Raw genomic sequence first — 18,586 nt, forward strand, 5'->3', positions numbered from 1 at the left:
GGAAATATTTATATGAATTCAGCAATTCTATCAACTTCTCTTTTTCTTTTGTGAAATTCAAGTAAAATTAAATTTAAAATTGTACCAAAATATGATTGTTACGTTTTTTGTTTTTTAATATATTTTTTTTATTGATTTTGGAGAGGAAGGGAGAGGGATAGAGAGATAGAAACATCAATGAGAGATAACCATTGATCAGTGGCTGGCTCTTGCACGCCCCCTACCAGGGATAGAGCCTGCAACCTGGGCATGTGCCCTTGACTGGAATAAACCCTGGACCCTTCAGTCTGCAGGCCAATGCTTTATCCACTGAGCAAAACCAGCTAGGATGATTGTTATGGTTTTATAAAAGTATCTCTAACCCCCACCTCCACCAAAAAAAAAAAAGATTAAAATTAAAATAAGATTGGGCTCCAGCCAAGTAAAATGAAACTAAAACCAAAAACCTGGAACTCTTTGGTCCGTGGACTGACACTCTATCCACTAAGCCAAACTGGCTAGCTAGGTCAAGAGTCCAGATTTCAAAATGTATTTCCATTTAGAATCTAAATCAGTGGTTCTCAGCCTTCCTAATGCCGCGACCCTTTAATACAGTTCCTCATGTTGTGGTGACCCCCAATTTCATTGTTACAAATTGAACATAATTAAAGCATACTGATTAATCACAAAACAATATGTAATTATATATGTGTTTTCCGATGGTCTTAGGCGACCCCTGTGAAAGGGTCGTTTGACCCCCAAAAGGGTCGCGATCCACAGGTTGAGAACCGCTGATTTAGATGAACCAACCAACATAAATTTAATTATTTGGGGAAGGGGTGTTTCTTTACTTTTTTATTCCCCTTCTTTTTTGGGTTTTTTTTTTTAATGTACTAATTATATAGGTATATATAATTTTATATATTTAGTATATCAATAATGTCCACCAGTAACCTCCATCTCAGGTTTTAATCACAAGCTATAAGTATATTTAGGCTATTTCCCGTGAAAAATGAGAGCTCAATATCCACATATCCACATTGCCTAAGTCAAAATGTTAGTTTTGTAAGGAATCCTTGAAATCATTCCAACAAACAGGCTACAAGTTGAGATGCTGACAGATAAAAGGGCCAGTTGCCTAGGAATACACTTTTGTGTCTGATACATTGAGGAGTCCACCAGGATGCACAGCTGGTAGGCCTCTTAGCAGCCTCATGTTCCTCAGTCTCTCAGGAGAACTGACCTCCCTCTCCTGACGGTGCTCTCTGCTGGTTTCTTTAACACTCTGTTTTCCTCTTTGTTCGCTGACTGCTGTATCTCCTTTATTGGCTCCATCTCTTCTCAGAACTCTAAAACTCCTCTCTTCTCCCTCAACACTGTTTCCTTAGGGGATTTCATGTCTTTATGGGATTAATATGCCAACAAATTTCTCCATATTTCCTACATTTGCCTTTTATATGATAACTTGTCACATATTTTTGGCATGGATTATAGCTCCAGGAAGGCTAGAGGCTGCTGCTGCTGCTGGTGGTGGTGGTGGTGGTGGTGGTGTGTGTGTGTGTGTGTGTTTGTGAACCGCTATAACCCCAGCACCTAGTACACAATAATTTCTCAGTTAATGAAAGACAGAGGTCATGGTGGTCCACTGAGGACACCTGCCTTTAATAACTTAAAAGGTAAAGTCATCTTTTCCATAGTTATAGACCAGATCTCTGGGCCCACAGGTAATCAATCATTTGAGCAAATCTGAAGGCTTTTGTTGAGGAAAATAACCCTGTTCTTTGCAAGTACTTCTTCACTACCTTCACACTGTGGCAAGATGGCCACCATGGCGACAGAAAAGTCCAATAAGACATTTTATTAAAAAAAAAAAAAAATGTCATGTCTCCAACTCTAGCTAAGGAACTCTTTTTGAGCTAACACATAATTTCTAAAACAATTCATACCTTGGCAAAGCCCATAGAGATCTTTGATGTAAGACAGTGACAGACTAAAAACATACAATTTCTCTAGCTTTTAGAGTGCTAATTCCACCAAACTGTCTGAATGGCAACGCTTGCTCTGGGTGTGGGACTTGGGCAAGTTACTTAACCCCTTTGTGTGCCTGAATTTCTTCATTTACAATATTGGAATAATAATAGTACTTACTTCACGGGGGAGTTATGAAGATTGAGGTAATATGTTTGCAAAATGATTAGAACAGTGTGAATTAGTGATGCTGCTGCTGATGATGATGATTCATACATCCATTAGAACATCAGCCCAAGCACTTGAAATTTCCACCATAGGAAGAGGTTTTCAGTTCTTGCTATACACAAAGCACTGTGCTAAGAATTTTGTATCCAAAATCACATTTAATCCATAGAATGAGCCTTGAGAGGCTCTATCATTATCCCACTTAAATAGATAAGGAAACTAAACTGAAGTTCAGAGAGCTTAACTAACCTGCCCAACTAGTCTCACAACTTCTAAGTGCGAAAGCCAGGATTTGAATCCAGTAGCCTAGCCAACAGGTTAAGAAGATCTACACCTATACAGAATTCCACAAACCTGAGAGCAGACTGACAAGAATAATGGTGAAAATAAAAGAATAAAACCAGCATATTACTAGTACTATTGGAGTAGACAATTGCCAAAAATCAGATCTGAAAGAAATATATGTCTTATGTGCCAGATACTATTTCAAGTGCTCTACTTATTAACTAATGCATGATAATGATGACAAACAATAAAGCTTTATACATGTTACTCATACAATCTTCAAATAACTTTATGGACTAAATGTTATGACCACTTACTAGATAAGGAAGCAAACTCATAGGTGAAATACTCTTCAAGGTCACACAGCAAGCATAGCTCAGAGCCTCAATTTGAAAATAGGTCTCCTTGATCCCCAAATCCATGCTCTTTAACACTACGAAAATGGTCAACCAATATACCACCAGTATTATGAACTCCTTTGTAAAATGAAGACCCATAGTCATTAAATTTGGGACTCACTATATATTCTCTCTTTAAGACTCAAAATACATGTCAGTATGGTAGGAATTCTGAAACATTTTCAGTTTAAAAACAAATCCCGATGAACCCTGTTTAACTCAACATTTCCGAGTCTTATTTAACCCTGGAATCCTTTACAATGTGTAACATACATTAAAATCCTCCAGAGCCCTAGCCAGTTTGGCTCAGTGGATAGAGCGCTGGTGCTCAGACTGAAGGGTCCCGGGTTTGAACTGGTCAAGGGCCTGTACCTCAGTTGTGGGCTCAATCCCAGACCCGGTTGATGCTAGTACAGGAGGCAACCAATCTGTGTCTTTCTCACATTGATGTTTCTCTCTGTCTCTTCCCCTCCTTCCCACTCTCTCTAAAAATGAATGGGCCGTAACTGGTTTGGCTCAGTGGATAGAGTTAAAAAAATTTAATGGAAAAACATCTTCGGGTGAGGATTAACAACAGCAACAACAAAAATAATCCTCCAGAACTAAAATTTGTAAATACATAATACATTCCTTTCCTGCGTGATGCTTTCTTTTTCTTTATTTCTTTTTCTTCTTTTTTTTTTTTTTTTGTGCACCCTCTTAATGTGGAACACACAACTAGTACAAAAGATTTCAGAGTGCAGGAGGTGGAGTGGGAAGGGATGAGGGGAGATTGCACAATCCTAGTAGGAAAGAGTAGAATATAGTTCAAAAGGCACTGGAGTCCAGCGGACATTCACAGCCAGCCTCCCTAGGCAGTCATGTGTCTGTGAACCAATCTTGCTGAGCTTCTATTTCCTTTTCTGTTAAATGAGGACATTAATGACTATTTCGCAAGGTGGTTATATTTATTCTTCAGTAAACGTATTCATTATCTGCCAGAAATCTTACTCTATTAAAAGCAAATAATCTTCTAAAAGCATAATTGAGTTGCCTTGCTAAGACAATCGAGGACGCAGGGACTATTGGTGCTCTGGACTTGCTTCTCACTAACAAGGAAGAACTGTGTCATGAAATGGTAATGACTGAAACCTTGGGACAGAGTGGCCTTATCTTTATCTGATGCATAAACTAGGAAGAGAGAGATAAACAACTTGCACTTTAGAAAAGTAGCCTTCAGAACAGTCAAAGGTAATATGAGTCCCAGAGCAGGGACAATATTATGGGGTAGGCAGCACAGAAGAAAGAGGGTCAGGTCAAATAAGTTTCTTATGGAGCATTCATCAGTTATCCACTCAGGAGGAAAAGGGAAAGGTAGAATGATATGAAAGGAATGTGGGGACTTACCAGCAATCTTTTAAGGAGAAGGCCTGTAATTATAATTAACATTTAGCTAGAACTGGCACATCATTCACTACAGATTTGAGAAAAAGCATAATTTGCAAAAATATTATGAGGAAGTCAGAAACCAGAAAGCAGTGAGGCTTGCAAAAAAAACTGCAAAGGGACAACAAAAAAGCCATTTTTAGGTAATTCAACATCAGAAGCACCTGAAGCACTGGCGTGCCGCTCGGGGCAAATGGAGTAACACAGTAGACAGAAAGTGGAACCATAAGTTCATGTGTTCTCTGTGGCCAATGATCTTCAACCCAAATCAAAGCAAAACAAGAAACACCTAAAACAGTGAGAGAGAAATTATGTGTATAATAGGGTGAGAAAGTTTATGATTTGGTGGGGACTTTGTACATTTCAACAGAAGGAGAGAAACATACAAGGGCCTTAAAAGAAAAACAAAACACAGGGAACATTTGCTATCTTGCTCCCAGGCATATGTTATCAGCTTGGCTCAAAGAAATTCTTATAAAAATGCAAAAAAGAAAAGAAAACCAAAATGCTATCAGAGTGTAAAGGAGAGAGGTAAAAGCTGACTGGTCACATGATCTCACTCATATGTGGAATCTAATGAACAAAATAAAGTGATGAACAAAATAGGTCCAGAGACATAGAAGCATGGAACACTGTGGAATCTCAGAGGGCAGATGGGGATGGGTGGGTGGGCAGGAAGAGATCAACCAAAGAACTTTTATGCATATATGCATAACCTGTGGACACAGACAATAGGGTGGTGAAAGCCAGAGGCGATGGGGAGGGGGGCGCTAGGAAGGGTCAATGGGGTAAAAAAGAGGACATATGTAATACTTTCAACAATAAAGATTTCTTTATAAAAATAAAATAAGAAAATGGTGAAGAGACATTATGCTAGTTCTAGCCTGTTTTGCTCAGTGGATAGAGCATTGGCCTGTGGACTGAAGGGTCCTGAGGTTGATTCCAGTCAAGGGCACATGCCTAGGTTATGAGCTCAGTCCCCAATAGGGAGCATGCAGGAGGCAGCTGACCAATGATTCTCTCTCATTCTTAATGTTTCTACCTCTCTCTCCCTCTCCCTTCCTCTCTGAAATCAATAAAAATATGTTTTAAAAGAAGAAATAAGGGTCGAAACCGGTTTGGCTCGGTGAATAGAGCGTCGGCCTGCGGACTGAAGGGTCCCAGGTTCGATTCTGGTCAAGGGCATGTACCTGGGTTGCGGGCACATCCCCAGAGGGAGATGTGCAGGAGGCAGCTGATGGATGTTTCTCTCTCATTGATATTTCTGGCTCTCTATCTCTCTCCCTTCCTCTCTGTAAAGAATCAATGGAATATATTTTCTTCTTGGAAAGTCCCTTCTGGCTGGAGTGCTCTTTTCACCCTTCTTTCTCCTCCCTCCTCTCCTCCCCACCTCCTTCACTCAGCTGGCTCCTAAGCAAAGGCGTTATAGTATTGTGATCAAGCTCTTGAGCTCAAAATAAGACAAGCTGGAGATGAATCTTGATTTCCCCTCTTATAAACTATCTCAGTGAGCCGGTTCCTTGCATTTCAGTTTCCTCCTTTGGAAGATAAAAGAAAATAAGAACACCCACCTCTTCATTGTAACCCTCACTAGAGGCCTCAGTCTCTGAGCTGGGGTTCTAAGGAGGGTCAGGTGAAACCACAGAAAATGGGTTGGTTTCGATAAAGGGTGGGAACGTCCAGCCCATGGGCTGTATAAGGCCCAAGAAATCATTTGGTCTGCCCCTGCCAAGACATTAGGGGTGAGTTCATTAAATGTTTGACCAAATAGAGCAAGCTAATTTTTAAGCTGATAATTTGATGTTCTAAATATCCAAATGGCTCTTGAGAGAAAAAATGTTCCCCGTCCCTGGTCTAAATAATACCTAAATTCCTTTCTGACCCAGAGATCTTTTTTTTTTTCCTCTTCTTTTTTTTTCTTTTATATTTGTTTTTTTGACCCATAGATCTTAATGGCTGCTAAGCAGGGGCACTTCATGCTTTTACAGGTCTTTTCCAAGGCCATACATTTCATTTTGATGTGTCAATAAACCAGAAAATAATCCCCCAAAACAAAAGCAAAAAGAAAACACCTGCCTCATAGAATTAGAGCGTAGACTAAATGAACTGTATGCAAAGCATGTAGCACAGTATCTGGCACAGAGTAAATGCTCGCTATATGCCTAATAGATGTTAGCTACTTTTACTGTAAACAACAACCTTGATAACTCAGATTAGATGTCAATGTGAAAGGAAACTCCCCAATGCCCAGGCCTATATTAGATAGCCTTTTTAAGGCCCTTGTAGCAACCCATAAATACCTCTATCATAACTCTCCTTCTGTCATTCAAGTCCCCATTCTATAATTTCAATAAGTTTATCTCCCTTTCAGTCGACTGTAAACTTTTCAAGATTAAATATGTGTCTTCTTCGTTTTTCATTTTGCCACTCCCTGAAACTGGTGTTCAGTTCTATTCATTGAATATCTGATGACTTCTAAATGGTAGGATTTTAATTTTATTTTGGAAACACTAAAAGATAAAATAAAGGAGAAAATAAGTGGTAGACAGTTCTCACATAGTTTCATTTGGCAGTAAAAGTAAATATTAATATTTTAAAATAAGTAATTGTGCATTCATAGAACATTTAAGAATAATTATTACACTTTCACATCTCACAGAAATGTCATAGCTCAAGCCACTTGTTAGAAATAGAATGTACCATTAAGTAAAGTAATAACGATAGCACTTCTGTGCTTGGGACAATATTTGCCGAGTTCTAGGACAAATAAAAAGAAAAACTATAAATTAGGCATTATCTAACACACCTGGTAGCTGAATCAATCTGACCTTAATGTTTGATTGGATCCATCAAAGACCAACTCAGATTGCTGATCTGTCAGAACCAACACTGGATAAATCCCAAAGCTATTCTTAAAGCCTCTCTACAACCAGGTATTTTTTTAAAAACCCCACCATATAAGCTAAAAAAAATTTGTGACTGGTGAAATCTCTAACTTACTTGAAGAAATATGTATCATAGCAAGTATAGAAGGTGGTAGACAAACTTGTTATTTACTATTGTTTCCAGATTAAATCTATTTACCATTAGTAAACACCCCAATTCTTGCATGAATGGTTTTGAAAAAGGTTAGCAAGTTGAAGCTCTGCATGGCGTCCAACTGAGCTGTCACCTAAACCACACCCACATAGCCCAAAGGCACATCATGCTCAGAATATTCTGATAAGATCCCTTTAAATTTCAAAGAGTTTTGGGACATTTTACAGGATAATAAAAAACTTGCTCAACTAGTCCAAAAGCACTGACATCCACAAGAAAGAGGGAGAATGTTCAGTAGAAATACCAATTTCAACAACCTCTTTTACATATGTCTTCAAAAAGTTACATAGTATAAGAAGAACATGTAAGCTAAGAGATGATCAAGATAAAAAAAAAGTCAAGCTCTTACTCTGAACTCCCTTTAGATGCATTAACTTTATTCACCATCTTAGCGCCTTTCTAAACTATATATATAACCTTGCTGTCCTATGAGTTTCTGTAACTGTACCTCTTCTGTAACATCTGTCAGCTCCTACGTTTTTAATAGCTGTATGTTAAGAAGGCTAGTCCAGTCTACTAGGTTGTAGTTTCCTTTAGGTCATTTTAGCATCTCCCTAAAACTCCACACAGTAGGCTTTCAACCTGTGTTACAGCTAAGTGACTGAGCATCAAGCATGCCACTGGGATAGCTGTACCAGGGGATCCAGGATGCCTTTTAAAAAATGCCTGATTTTCTTCATAGAATAATTACTAAAAAATTATCCACATTGATATACATATTCAATTCCACTTTAGATGTAGGAAACCTACAACACTTATTACAAAAAAGTTTTAATTTCTTATATTACATGATCATTGTAGAAAAACTACAATATATAATCTTATGACCCCCCCCCAAACCCCTATATTTTAAATTATATCCTTCTGCTTTTTCTACACCTATATATACAGATATTTATAACTATGTTGTGTTTTTTTAACACATTGTATGCAGGAAACGTATTTATATGTTTTACGTATTTATACATTCTACCAGTGTAGTAGAGCGCGGGATACATATTAATACGTCTTTTATAGACTAGCGGTAGAATGCGGGTAACGTGTAAATACATAAACTAAAGTTATTGTAATTTTATTGAACGTTGCCATTTGCACAAAAAATTAGCAAAAATGGCCCGCGCCACCTGTTAGCGCGCAATAAAAACTACCCACAAACAATGTGTTAATTTATTGATTTGAGTAAGAGAGAAACATCAATTTGTTGTCCCACTTTTTTATGCATTCATTGGTTGCTTCTTCTATGTGTCCTGACTGGGGATCAAACCCAAAACCTTGGCTTATTGGGATGACGCTCTAACCAATTGAGCTATCCATCCAGGGACTCATAACTATATGTGTTCTTTTTGTTGTTTTTGTTTTTAATCCTCACTCGAGGATTTTTAACCCTCATCGGTTTTTAGACAGAGTGGAAGAGAGAGGGAAAGACAGAGATAAATATCGATGTGAGAGAAACAACATCGATGCACTATGACATGCATGAACCCCCTGACGTGGGCCCAGGCCAGAGAGAAGCCTGCAACAGAGGTATGTACCCTTGACCAGAATTGAACTCTGGACCCTTTGGTCCACATGCTGATACTCTACCCCCCTGGGAAAAACTGGCTAGGGCGTCATAACTATGCTAGAGGCCTGCTGCATGATATTTGTGCACAGGTAGGGTCCCTAGGCCTGGCCGGCGATCAGGGCCAATCGGGGCCTTCCGGCTGCTGGCTGGGGCCTCCTTTCCCTGGCTGCCAGTTGCCAGCCAGGGCCTTCCTTCATTCCACGCCATCCCCTGGTGGTCAGTGCATGTCATAGTGAAAGATCGAACTCCTGAGGGGATACTTTGCATATTAGCCTTTTATATATAGATGTTTTAAAAGATATTTTAAATAGGATAATGGGCATATATTCTGTTATGTAGCATTTTCACACTTCATGTAAATTACAAATCTTTTGTAGGCCACTAACCATTGTTTTTCAAGCTAATTTTTTTTTTTTTTTTGCTCTACAGTGTCCCAAACTGTAGGTTTACCACAATTTACTTAATTGTTCTTATTGTTCTTAAATTTTCATTCTTTTAAATAATGCTACAAAAAAGAAAAAAAAGGAATAAGCCCTGGCTGAGTTGCTCAGTTGTGTTAGAGTGTTGGCCCAATAAGCCAAGGTTGAGGTTCAATCCCCATACAAGAATCAACCAATGGATGCATAAATGAGTGGAACAAGAAATCGATGTTTCTCTCTCTCTCTCTCTCTCAAAAAAAAGAAAAGAAAAGAAATCGAATAAAGGAATAAAAGATTTAAAAGGTTGCTGAGTGGTCTGCCATAGTTCTCATAAATAGCAGTGCTTTTGGACTAGTTGAACAAGGTGTTTGCTCCTGTAAACTGTTTCCATCTTTATAGCTACAGTTTTGTCTATATCTATAATTACTTAAAATAAATTTCTCCAAAAAGATTGCTAGGTCAAAGAATAAATATGCTTCCATGTCTTTCAATGGGTTCTGCCAAACTCAGCCACATACACTTCTCAGTATCTTCACCCATATGGGGATTACCATTTTTTAAACTCTTTGCTTGCATAGCAGTTTGAAATCAGTATCAGAACCTTCCCAAACTCCATTCTTTTGTCCCTCTAGTTTTCTGCTGCCCAATCTTTATCTAAACCTCTCTTCACTGCCTTCCCAGACCTTCTTTTGTGTGTGCTTTTCCACTGCTCAAGTCTTATTGATGGCTCTGCTGTAACACTGAAATTTGCCTTGCTAGAATTTTATCCCCTTAGACTCTTAGCGCCAGAGTACCAACCAACTAATCTGGTAGACTAATCCATGCTAATATGAGAGGCTCATTCCCAGCAACATATGTGCAACGTAACTTGAGCAGTTTGAGGAAAATACATTACCTACATCTGCAATGCATTTTATTTCTCTTAAAGCACAGTGGTTCTGTACTTTGAAATCACCTGAGGAGCTTTTAAAAACACTGATGCCTGGGTCTCACCTCCCAGAAATTCTAAATAAAGTTGGTATAAGGTATGACTTGGGCATCAGGATTTTTTAAAGCTCCCTAGATGAATCTACTGTAGCAGCTGTGTTTGAGAGACACAATATTATCTTGTGTCTTAGATGATATTGGAGGACTCCAAGGAAGAAAAGTACAATAAACATAAAATCTTCTGCACAAGATAAAGGAGGTAAGAGCAGATTGAGGGGTGAAGCATTTGCCAATGACAATAGAATAAAAATTAAAATTTGTGTTCTTCTTGATGGGGAGGCATGAGTCTGCTGTGTTAGGAAGTAGGCCAAGCTTCACTTCCGAAGTAGCTTCAGTTGCTTCTGTATTGAACCAATCATCTCTAAAATTATTTGGCTAACAAACTTTATGCCATGAAATGTCTGTGGTAGCTCCCCAGGTTTCAATTACTTCCAATTTACATTTATTTTATTGTTCCAACACAGTTAGGCAAACCCACAGATTTGGGCATCTCCACAAGCCTAGCAGACCTATGGGACCACTCTTAAAAGAGTAACTACAATTTTCAGGCCTTTAAGTACATTACTAAACCTCACAACAACATTACAAGGCTAGCCCTAGTTTACAGGGAAAGCTGAGGATCAGAGCAGGTTAGGAAACTGCCTGGCCTCCCAATCAGTAAGTGGTCTGGCTGGGATGTGCTTGGGGAAGGCAGGACTCTAACACTCATGCTCTTATCTAATTACAAGGTGTCAAGCCACATTGTCCTTTCCCCGGGACAATCTGAAACAACGTTGGAAAATTGCTTTACCTGGCATTAGAGGCTTCCGTGTGGTCTGAATGATTTTTCTGTTTCACAATTCCAAAGGCAAGTGATGAGAGCCACTTCTGTGCAAAGCCAGTCCCAAGCTATGGTGCTAGGTGAGGACACTTTGCTACTTCATCTATATCTGTGACCTGGCATTACATACATTATCATCCCCAAACACCGGCTAGGAGCACATTCTGTAAAGGACCATAGGATCCAAAGACCTTGACTTTAATGGGTCGGTAGCCTCGTTGGGGAAAAAATGGCTTTTCTTGCTACCTGGCTTTCCTCAGATTACGTATGACGGGGAAGACTTCTTTGGTGACCTGAAAACTAAAATTAATCTCTGTGGCAAACACAGAAGTTTCATTCTTCCCCCCATCGCCCCACCCCCGTTTTTCTTCTTCTTCTTCTTCTTAGTCGCCGTTTTTTCTTACTTACTATCTACTATTTCCTAAAGGCTATTTAACCCACTCCAGGTAAATAGCATTGTACCCCGGAATCCCAAATTCCATAATTTCTGAAGGAAAACAGGGATTGCAGCGCTTCCTCCATGAAGACTGCCTTTCATGACATCAATGCTGGAGAAGGGGTGGTCATTCTTTACCATGTTAACATTCTAGGGAGCAGGAGGAAAGGAAGGAAGAGGTTCTGTACCTTCATAGACACCTCTTAGGAGACAGCAGGAGACTTGGGGGGTGAAGAAGGTGGCTGGACTCAAGAGAAGCAAATCCCTACTAGGAATATGCTACAATGCCCTAGTAAAGGAGCTTTTTGATAGGACAAAGCCTCAGAGACTATGGAATCTTACACACAATGAGGATGGAGAGGGATAAGGAATAGTAGGAAAAATCATGATTTCCCCCCCTTCTCTAGTCATTCTTGAAAAAAAAAAAAAAAAGAGCTTACAAAAATAACCTGAGATTAAAGCCTAAGGTTGGAGGAAGAGAGGAAACTTGATTTTGGAGGAAGGCTAGGAGCTTAGAGAGAGCAAGCTGCTCAGAAATGCTGTACAATCATAGCTCTCCGCCTTGGCTGCAGATGGTAGTTTAGGTTTTAGAGTCTCTGGCACTGAAAATAAGGCCTCTTACCACAGAATAAAGCAGAGACAGTCATATTTTCCCGTTTATGGGGGGAAAGAAATAGCCATGATCCCGTAGAGAGAAATGTTACCCTACCAGGGTAAGCCCCGGCAAGCCAGGGTATCCTGGCTCAGGCAAAGGTTATCTCCTCCACAGCCAAGGACATCAAATAAATGCTGCAGAGCAGGCAGGGAACAAATGCATCGTGCAAACACGGGCTGCTGCCTCCAAGCCTCTCCCGCAGCCAAGCCAGCCCGGCCTCCTGGCCTGCTTCCTTGGGCTCGGCGGGTAAACGCCACGCATGAAACGGGAGATCTGAGCGGTTCCTCAAGTGCTCAGAGGAGCCCAGACTGCTGGCCCGGTAGCGGAGAGCTCACAGCCTGGGGGTGTTGGTTGGGACACCGCCTGTGCCGGCTTCTGCTTTTAAGGTGGCTGCATTGCTGGGAATGAGAGCCGGTTTTTTCCAGAGCTGTCCTCAAAGCTAACTCGCTCTGGGCCGACCCCTATCGGAGAATGAAATGGGGGAGAGGTTTCCAAAACGCTGAAAGATTTTTGTTGTTCATCCTCACCCGAGAATATTTTCCATTGATTTTGAAAGAGAGAGAGTGGGAGGGAGGGGAAGAGGCAGAGACAGAGAAACACTGATGTGAGAGACACACAGATTGGTTGCCCCCCGCTGGCGCCCCGACCAGGGCCAGGTATTGAGCCTCCATCCGAGGTACATGCCCTTGACCAGAATCGAACCCGGGACCCATGAGCTGCCCGGCCGCCGGCTAGGGCGAAAGATTGTGTTTGTTTTGACGTTGCAAACCAAGAAAGAGGAAGCTGCGTAGGTCAGATGAAGGGTTAAACAGTTGTCAAATGCTATGCAAGAACTTCACCTTCTCCGTCGCCCACGCAGACAAGGAGACACGGAGCGAGCCCGCGGCTGCTAGCAAGGCGGCGAATGCGAAACCCCCAAAATGCCCCCATGGAACCACCTTAAAAAAAAGCTATTGCCTCACTGCGTTCGAAAAACATGCATTCTCGTGGGATACGGTCCGGAAATTTTGCTTCCCCTTCAGATACCGCTTAAGAGGAGGGAGAGAAAAACCAGCGCTGGGCTGCATCTCACCACTTGCTGTGCGCCCCGGAAAGTCGCGTCCAGCAGCATCAGCTTCCAGGGGTCGGACAGGGAGCTGGGCAGGGGGATGTAGATGTAGTAGGCGGCCAGCGCCACCAGAGCGGTGAGCACCACGCAGGACGTCCTCATCCTCCCCCGGGGCGGCTCGTCTGCGGGTGGACGCGGACGAAAAGGGCGATGCCACCCCAAGACCTCAAGCAAGTTTCTGCGAGGGCCGGCGGCTCATTCACTGGTGCCTTATATGCCCAGGAGCCAATCAGAGGCGGCGCCGGGAGGAAGTGGGAGCGCGGACGTGCCCCCTCTCCGGTGTCCTTGCAAAGTGCACTCACTCCAGGCTCGAGAAAGCGCTGAGGCTGCTCTCTGGGCGCCGCCCAGCGGGCTCTGGAGGACACAGGTCCTTACTGCACGCCCGTGACCAAGGGCTGCCCCCTGAAGGTTCTCAGGTGGGAAGCTGAAATACTGTTTGTCCAAAGCCTTGCTGACTCAGAATGGAGAAACTGAGAGAGAGAAAAATCCACTGTCTTGCAATGGAATGAAATTCTAGCTGTGTGGTGGAGGAAGATAATTACAAATTCTTATGGGTCAAACAATGGCAAACCAGTAGTAGTTCTAGTACCTATGTCTTGATTTCTAAATCCCATGCTCCAGCCCTGGCCCCTGTGGTTCAGTTGGAGCGGCTTCCAGTGTATGGAAAGGTCGAGGGTTCGATTCCGGTCAGGGCACATACCCAGGTTGGGGGCTTGATCCCCAGTAGGGGGTATACAGGACGCAGCTGATGGATGATTCTCTCGTCACTGATGTTTCTATCTCTCTCTCCCTCTCTGAAATCAATAAAAATGTATTTTTTTAAAAGATAGACTCTCCCTCGCTCTCTTTCTGGCAGATAGAATACAGGATTGACCCTTTGTGCTAGAAGATCGAAAAGTGCTTAAAAAATGAAGGGGACTGGTCAAAAGGAGCCAAGAGGCAGTTTTAAGGATATCCCAATGCGATATCCTTTAACCCAATGGTTAAAGCTGGGGTAATTTTAACATCAAAATGAACAATAATGATGGATTTTAAACCATTGAATGAAATAAAAAATACACAAGTCTATACTAAAAAATATTAATAAGTGGAGAAATGCGACCTGAAAAAAAATCCATAGTAGGTCAATGGAACCCTACAAAATACTCGGATCCCGAACGACAACCTGAGCTAAACATATTTAAAAGGGTACTTTTGTTGTAAAATATTATCCTTTGCCAGACTGTCCAAGTTCATGTGTTTTGTCCTCCTCAAGGCCTAAACTGAGTTGATAGGAACCAAGCCAACTCTCTAATCAAAGTTTGCTATGGGGACGCTTAACATGCCAAAAAGGATATATTTCCTACAGATTCCATGTTGAGCAAGATACCTCCTGACTTTTTAGGCCTACCTTTCATTTTATCCAGGTTGTAGATTACCGTAACTGCCAGAATTTATGGCAAAATGAAGAAACTCAACATTAAAGATATATTGTTGTTGAAAATTGAATTATTTACTGTAATTTTGCTTTTCTCTTATTAAACTTCCTACCTCATTGATTACTTTTTGTAAAATCTTAAAGTAATTTAAAATTCTTACTACACCTACTAAGAAGAAAGAGGTTTGTCTGTTTTATTCACTGCATATCCCTAGTGGCCTGGCACATAGTAGATGCTTAACAAATATTTTTAATGAATGAATATCATGAAGCATTGGTAAATTAACTCAATACATTTATAAAATTGAATGAAAATGTCATTTATACAAATTATCAATAAGTACATTTAGAGGAATCATAGATTCAGAGAAAAAGACAAGGGAAAAAAGAGGCAGAGTAGGTAAAAATAGGAGAAAAAAAGGAAGTGTTGGAGGAAAAACATAAACAGGAAAGATTTAAACTAACTCTCCAGAAATATTCATTTATTACACATTGTTTAAAAGGTGAACCATCTGCCACACAGGCATGGCTCAGTGGTTAAGCATTGACCTATGAACCAGAAGATTCCCAGTCAGGGCACATGCCCGGGTTGTGGGCTCAATCCCCAGTGTGGGGTGTGCAGGAGGCAGCCGATTGATGAATCTCATCATTGATGTTTCTATCTCTTTCTATCTTTCCCTTACTCTCTGAAATCAATAAAAATATATTTAGAAATAAAATAAAAAGTGAATCATCTGACTCTTCATATGCTTTATAGTGAACGAGAGGCCCAGTGCATGAAATTTGTGCACAGGTAGGATCCCTAGGTCTGGCCGGCAATCAGGGCCAATCTGTGGGGCAACCAGTGGGGCAATTGGGGGCCCCCACTGGCACCCGCCTTGGCCAGCCTGGCGCTGCCCATTCACGGGCCCTACTTCCTGCTGCTGCCACCAGTCACCTCCCTCTGTGGGGTGACCAGCGAGACAATTGGGGGGGCCCCCACTGGCACCCACCTTGGCTGGCCTGGGGCCTATAGGCTGGGGGCAGCTCCTGCATTGAGCGTCTGTCCTGTGGTGGTCAGTGCACATCATGGCAACCAGTCATTCCACCGATCATTCAGCCGTTAGGTCGATTTGCATATTAGGCTTTTATTATATAGGATAAGTTTGGGCCCTACAAAAGGAACAATATTTCAAAGAAAACTTGCATGAGTACCAAGATGGGCATTTGTTATATCTGTGTCCTCCTGAAATCTTTTGAAAAACTTTTTTTAAAAAATTTACAAGAACAAAATCTTTGTTCATCTAGTCCAGGGGTGGGCAAACTTTTTGACTCGAGGGCCACAATGGGTTCTTAAACTGGACCGGAGGACCGGAACAAAAGCATGGATGGAGTGTTTGTGTGAACTAATATAAATTCAAAGTAAACATCATTACATAAAAGGGTATGGTCTTTTTCTTTTTTAGTTTTATTCATTTCAAACAGGCCGGATCCGGCCCGCGGGCCATAGTTTGCCCACGGCTAATCTAGTCTAAAAGCACTGCTATTTATGAGAAATATGGGGGACCACTCAGCAATCTTTTTTATCTTTTATTCCTTTATTTTATTTATTTTTTTTTGAGAGAGAGAGAGATATCAATTTGTTATCCAATTATTTATTCATTCATTGGTTGGTATTTGTTGTGCCCTGACCAGAGATCAAACCTGCAAGCTTGGCATATTGGGATGATGCTCTAGCCAACTGAGCCACCGGCCAGGGCTGAACACTTTTTCTAAATGTTTGTAGTTTCCCACATTGTGAAACCCAGGTCTGCAAGTTGGAAGCTATGAATGTCAACTTCCCAGTCTCTCCCACATCCCAGACACCCAACATGTGCCCTGGATTCTGTCATTAGCAGCACTCATGGAGTCCTAATTCAGTTATGGACCAACCATGTGGTCTGCAAACCTCTTCCACCTAGCTTCCTCCTCTGTAAATTATAGGGTTTTATAAAACTCCTTGTTTTCTTTTATAAATTAGATAAGGAAAGACGTAAGCTGACTTTCACAAGCAACACTATGCATTTTGGTTTTTAAGCAGCCTAAGGTAGTATAAGGTTTCTTGGTAGGCTTAATAGCCTGTTAATACCTGTTGAAACTGACCCAAAAGAGAAAGAGCCATGAGGCTTGGCGGCCATGGGAAGAATCCATGATTAATGATGACTGTGTATTTGGGATGGCACAAGATAGAGACTTCTGGGTTGGGGTCTGCACCAGCAGCAAAAAAAAAAACCCCACACAAAATAGTAAGCACAGTGATGGCATAGCAGCTTTGGAATAAAATGAAAATCCTTGATGGTTATCAAGCAGCAAGAATAGGACTGGAAACTACAGAGGTCCCAGCATAGTTGTCTTCTGTGTCATCATCATTATCGTCATTGTCACAAACACCTCTTGAGTGTTTCTCTGTATCAGACAGTATTCTAAGTATTTTTTGTACATTATATTATTTAATCTTTTAAAAATATATTTCCACTCTTACTATAGATAAATGTATATAGTTATAAAAATGGTTTCATACAACATAAAGTTTTATTACCTGCTTTTATAACTTTGTGTATTATAAATATCTTTTTTTGTCTTTGAAAACAGAGCTTCTCCAACCATCCTTGGTGAAAGACCAGGGTTATTTTTTCAATTCTTTCAGGCCAGTATTTTTGTTATGTTACCCTGTGATCATCCACTTGGATGTCACAGCAAGATATTCAAGTTTCTAAATGCTAACTTGTAATTTCTGTACTTATCTCATTGCAAACTTAGAATAGTTTATAGACTGGTTCTGGTCTACAGATCACACTTTGAGTAGCACTGTTTTAAAACACCTAAAGCTATTGCACAGTATGAAGAAAAATGAATTTGATAACCAGTCCTGTTGAGGATATCCGATAGCATTGTTCAAGGGCAGTGCCTCCATTAGTGGCTCTACTAATTTTATTGCCTTGAGAAACAAGTTAAGCTCAGCTGGAAATAAACTATACTTTGCTATAAAATCAACTCCCTATAGCATGCTGTGGGTTATAGAAACTTGCACTTCTACCTAGCTTTATATTATTCTTCTACATCTAATCAGTCACTAGCAAGTCTTCAATTTTGTTTACTCTGCCTCTCACACTTCTTTTTTATTGCCATCACCCTTGTTCAGAACTATAGAAGCATGATTCATGAACTATTACAAAGGCCAATTTAATAGTCTCCTTGCCACCAGTATCTTCTTCCTCTTCCTTCTCATGTTCCTTGTTTAGAAAATGAAGTAGCAGAGACTGTTTTTAAGGTGTTCTCTAGATCTAATAGTCCATGATTTATTCTCTTGTTGTTCTTACTGACTCTGCTCTGTCCAAAATACCTTATTGTAAGTTTCACATTGTCATCTTGACCACAAAAAAAATAGGTACAAAAGGGAAGTACAGCCTGGAGATGAGCAGCTGAAATTTAAAAGTTACAACCTGGCCTAATATGCTGACACCTTGGATTGATGTTTTCTGGTTTTTTTATTTTTTATTTGGTACTATATCCTCAAAGTAATTAATATTTTTGTGCCTTAGAAAGATAATCCCTAAGAAGAATGAGAACTAATAATGAAAATAGTATAGAAATAAGAAAAATAAATAAATCCATAGCATTAATACTTTTTTAAATACTTAAAGAAGTAATAAGTTCTGTAATCTACATAATTTGTGTTTTTTAGTTTGATAAATGTGTATATCATATTTAACAAAATTTGATATGTCAGACTTTTAATTTTTAACTAATAATTATGAAATTTTGAAATATTTCAATGTC

At 40.4% G+C, this 18,586-nt stretch overlaps 1 protein-coding gene across 3 annotated transcripts in view; it reads right to left on the reverse strand.

Annotated features, from left to right (window-relative positions):
- The window catches only part of NCEH1 (neutral cholesterol ester hydrolase 1), a 62,264-nt gene extending 48,573 nt beyond the window's left edge, over positions 1-13,691 (reverse strand). Inside the window, exons 1-2 of one of the 3 annotated variants that reach the window (XM_006764116.2) lie at positions 13,336-13,691; positions 13,103-13,201 (exon numbers count right to left, since the gene is read on the reverse strand). In XM_006764116.2, coding sequence (XP_006764179.1) covers positions 13,103-13,201; positions 13,336-13,473 — 237 coding nt within the window. In that variant the 5' untranslated portion in view covers positions 13,474-13,691. Of the gene's footprint in view, positions 1-2,777; positions 2,894-13,102; positions 13,202-13,335 lie in introns of all 3 variants that reach the window. The other 2 variants (XM_015564177.1, XM_006764117.2) reach the window with 2 other exon arrangements.
- Positions 13,692-18,586: the final 4,895 nt, after the last annotated feature.

Source organism: Myotis davidii, unplaced genomic scaffold (assembly GCF_000327345.1).
Source record: "Myotis davidii unplaced genomic scaffold, ASM32734v1 scaffold115, whole genome shotgun sequence".
NCBI classification, from domain to species: Eukaryota; Metazoa; Chordata; class Mammalia; order Chiroptera; family Vespertilionidae; genus Myotis; species Myotis davidii.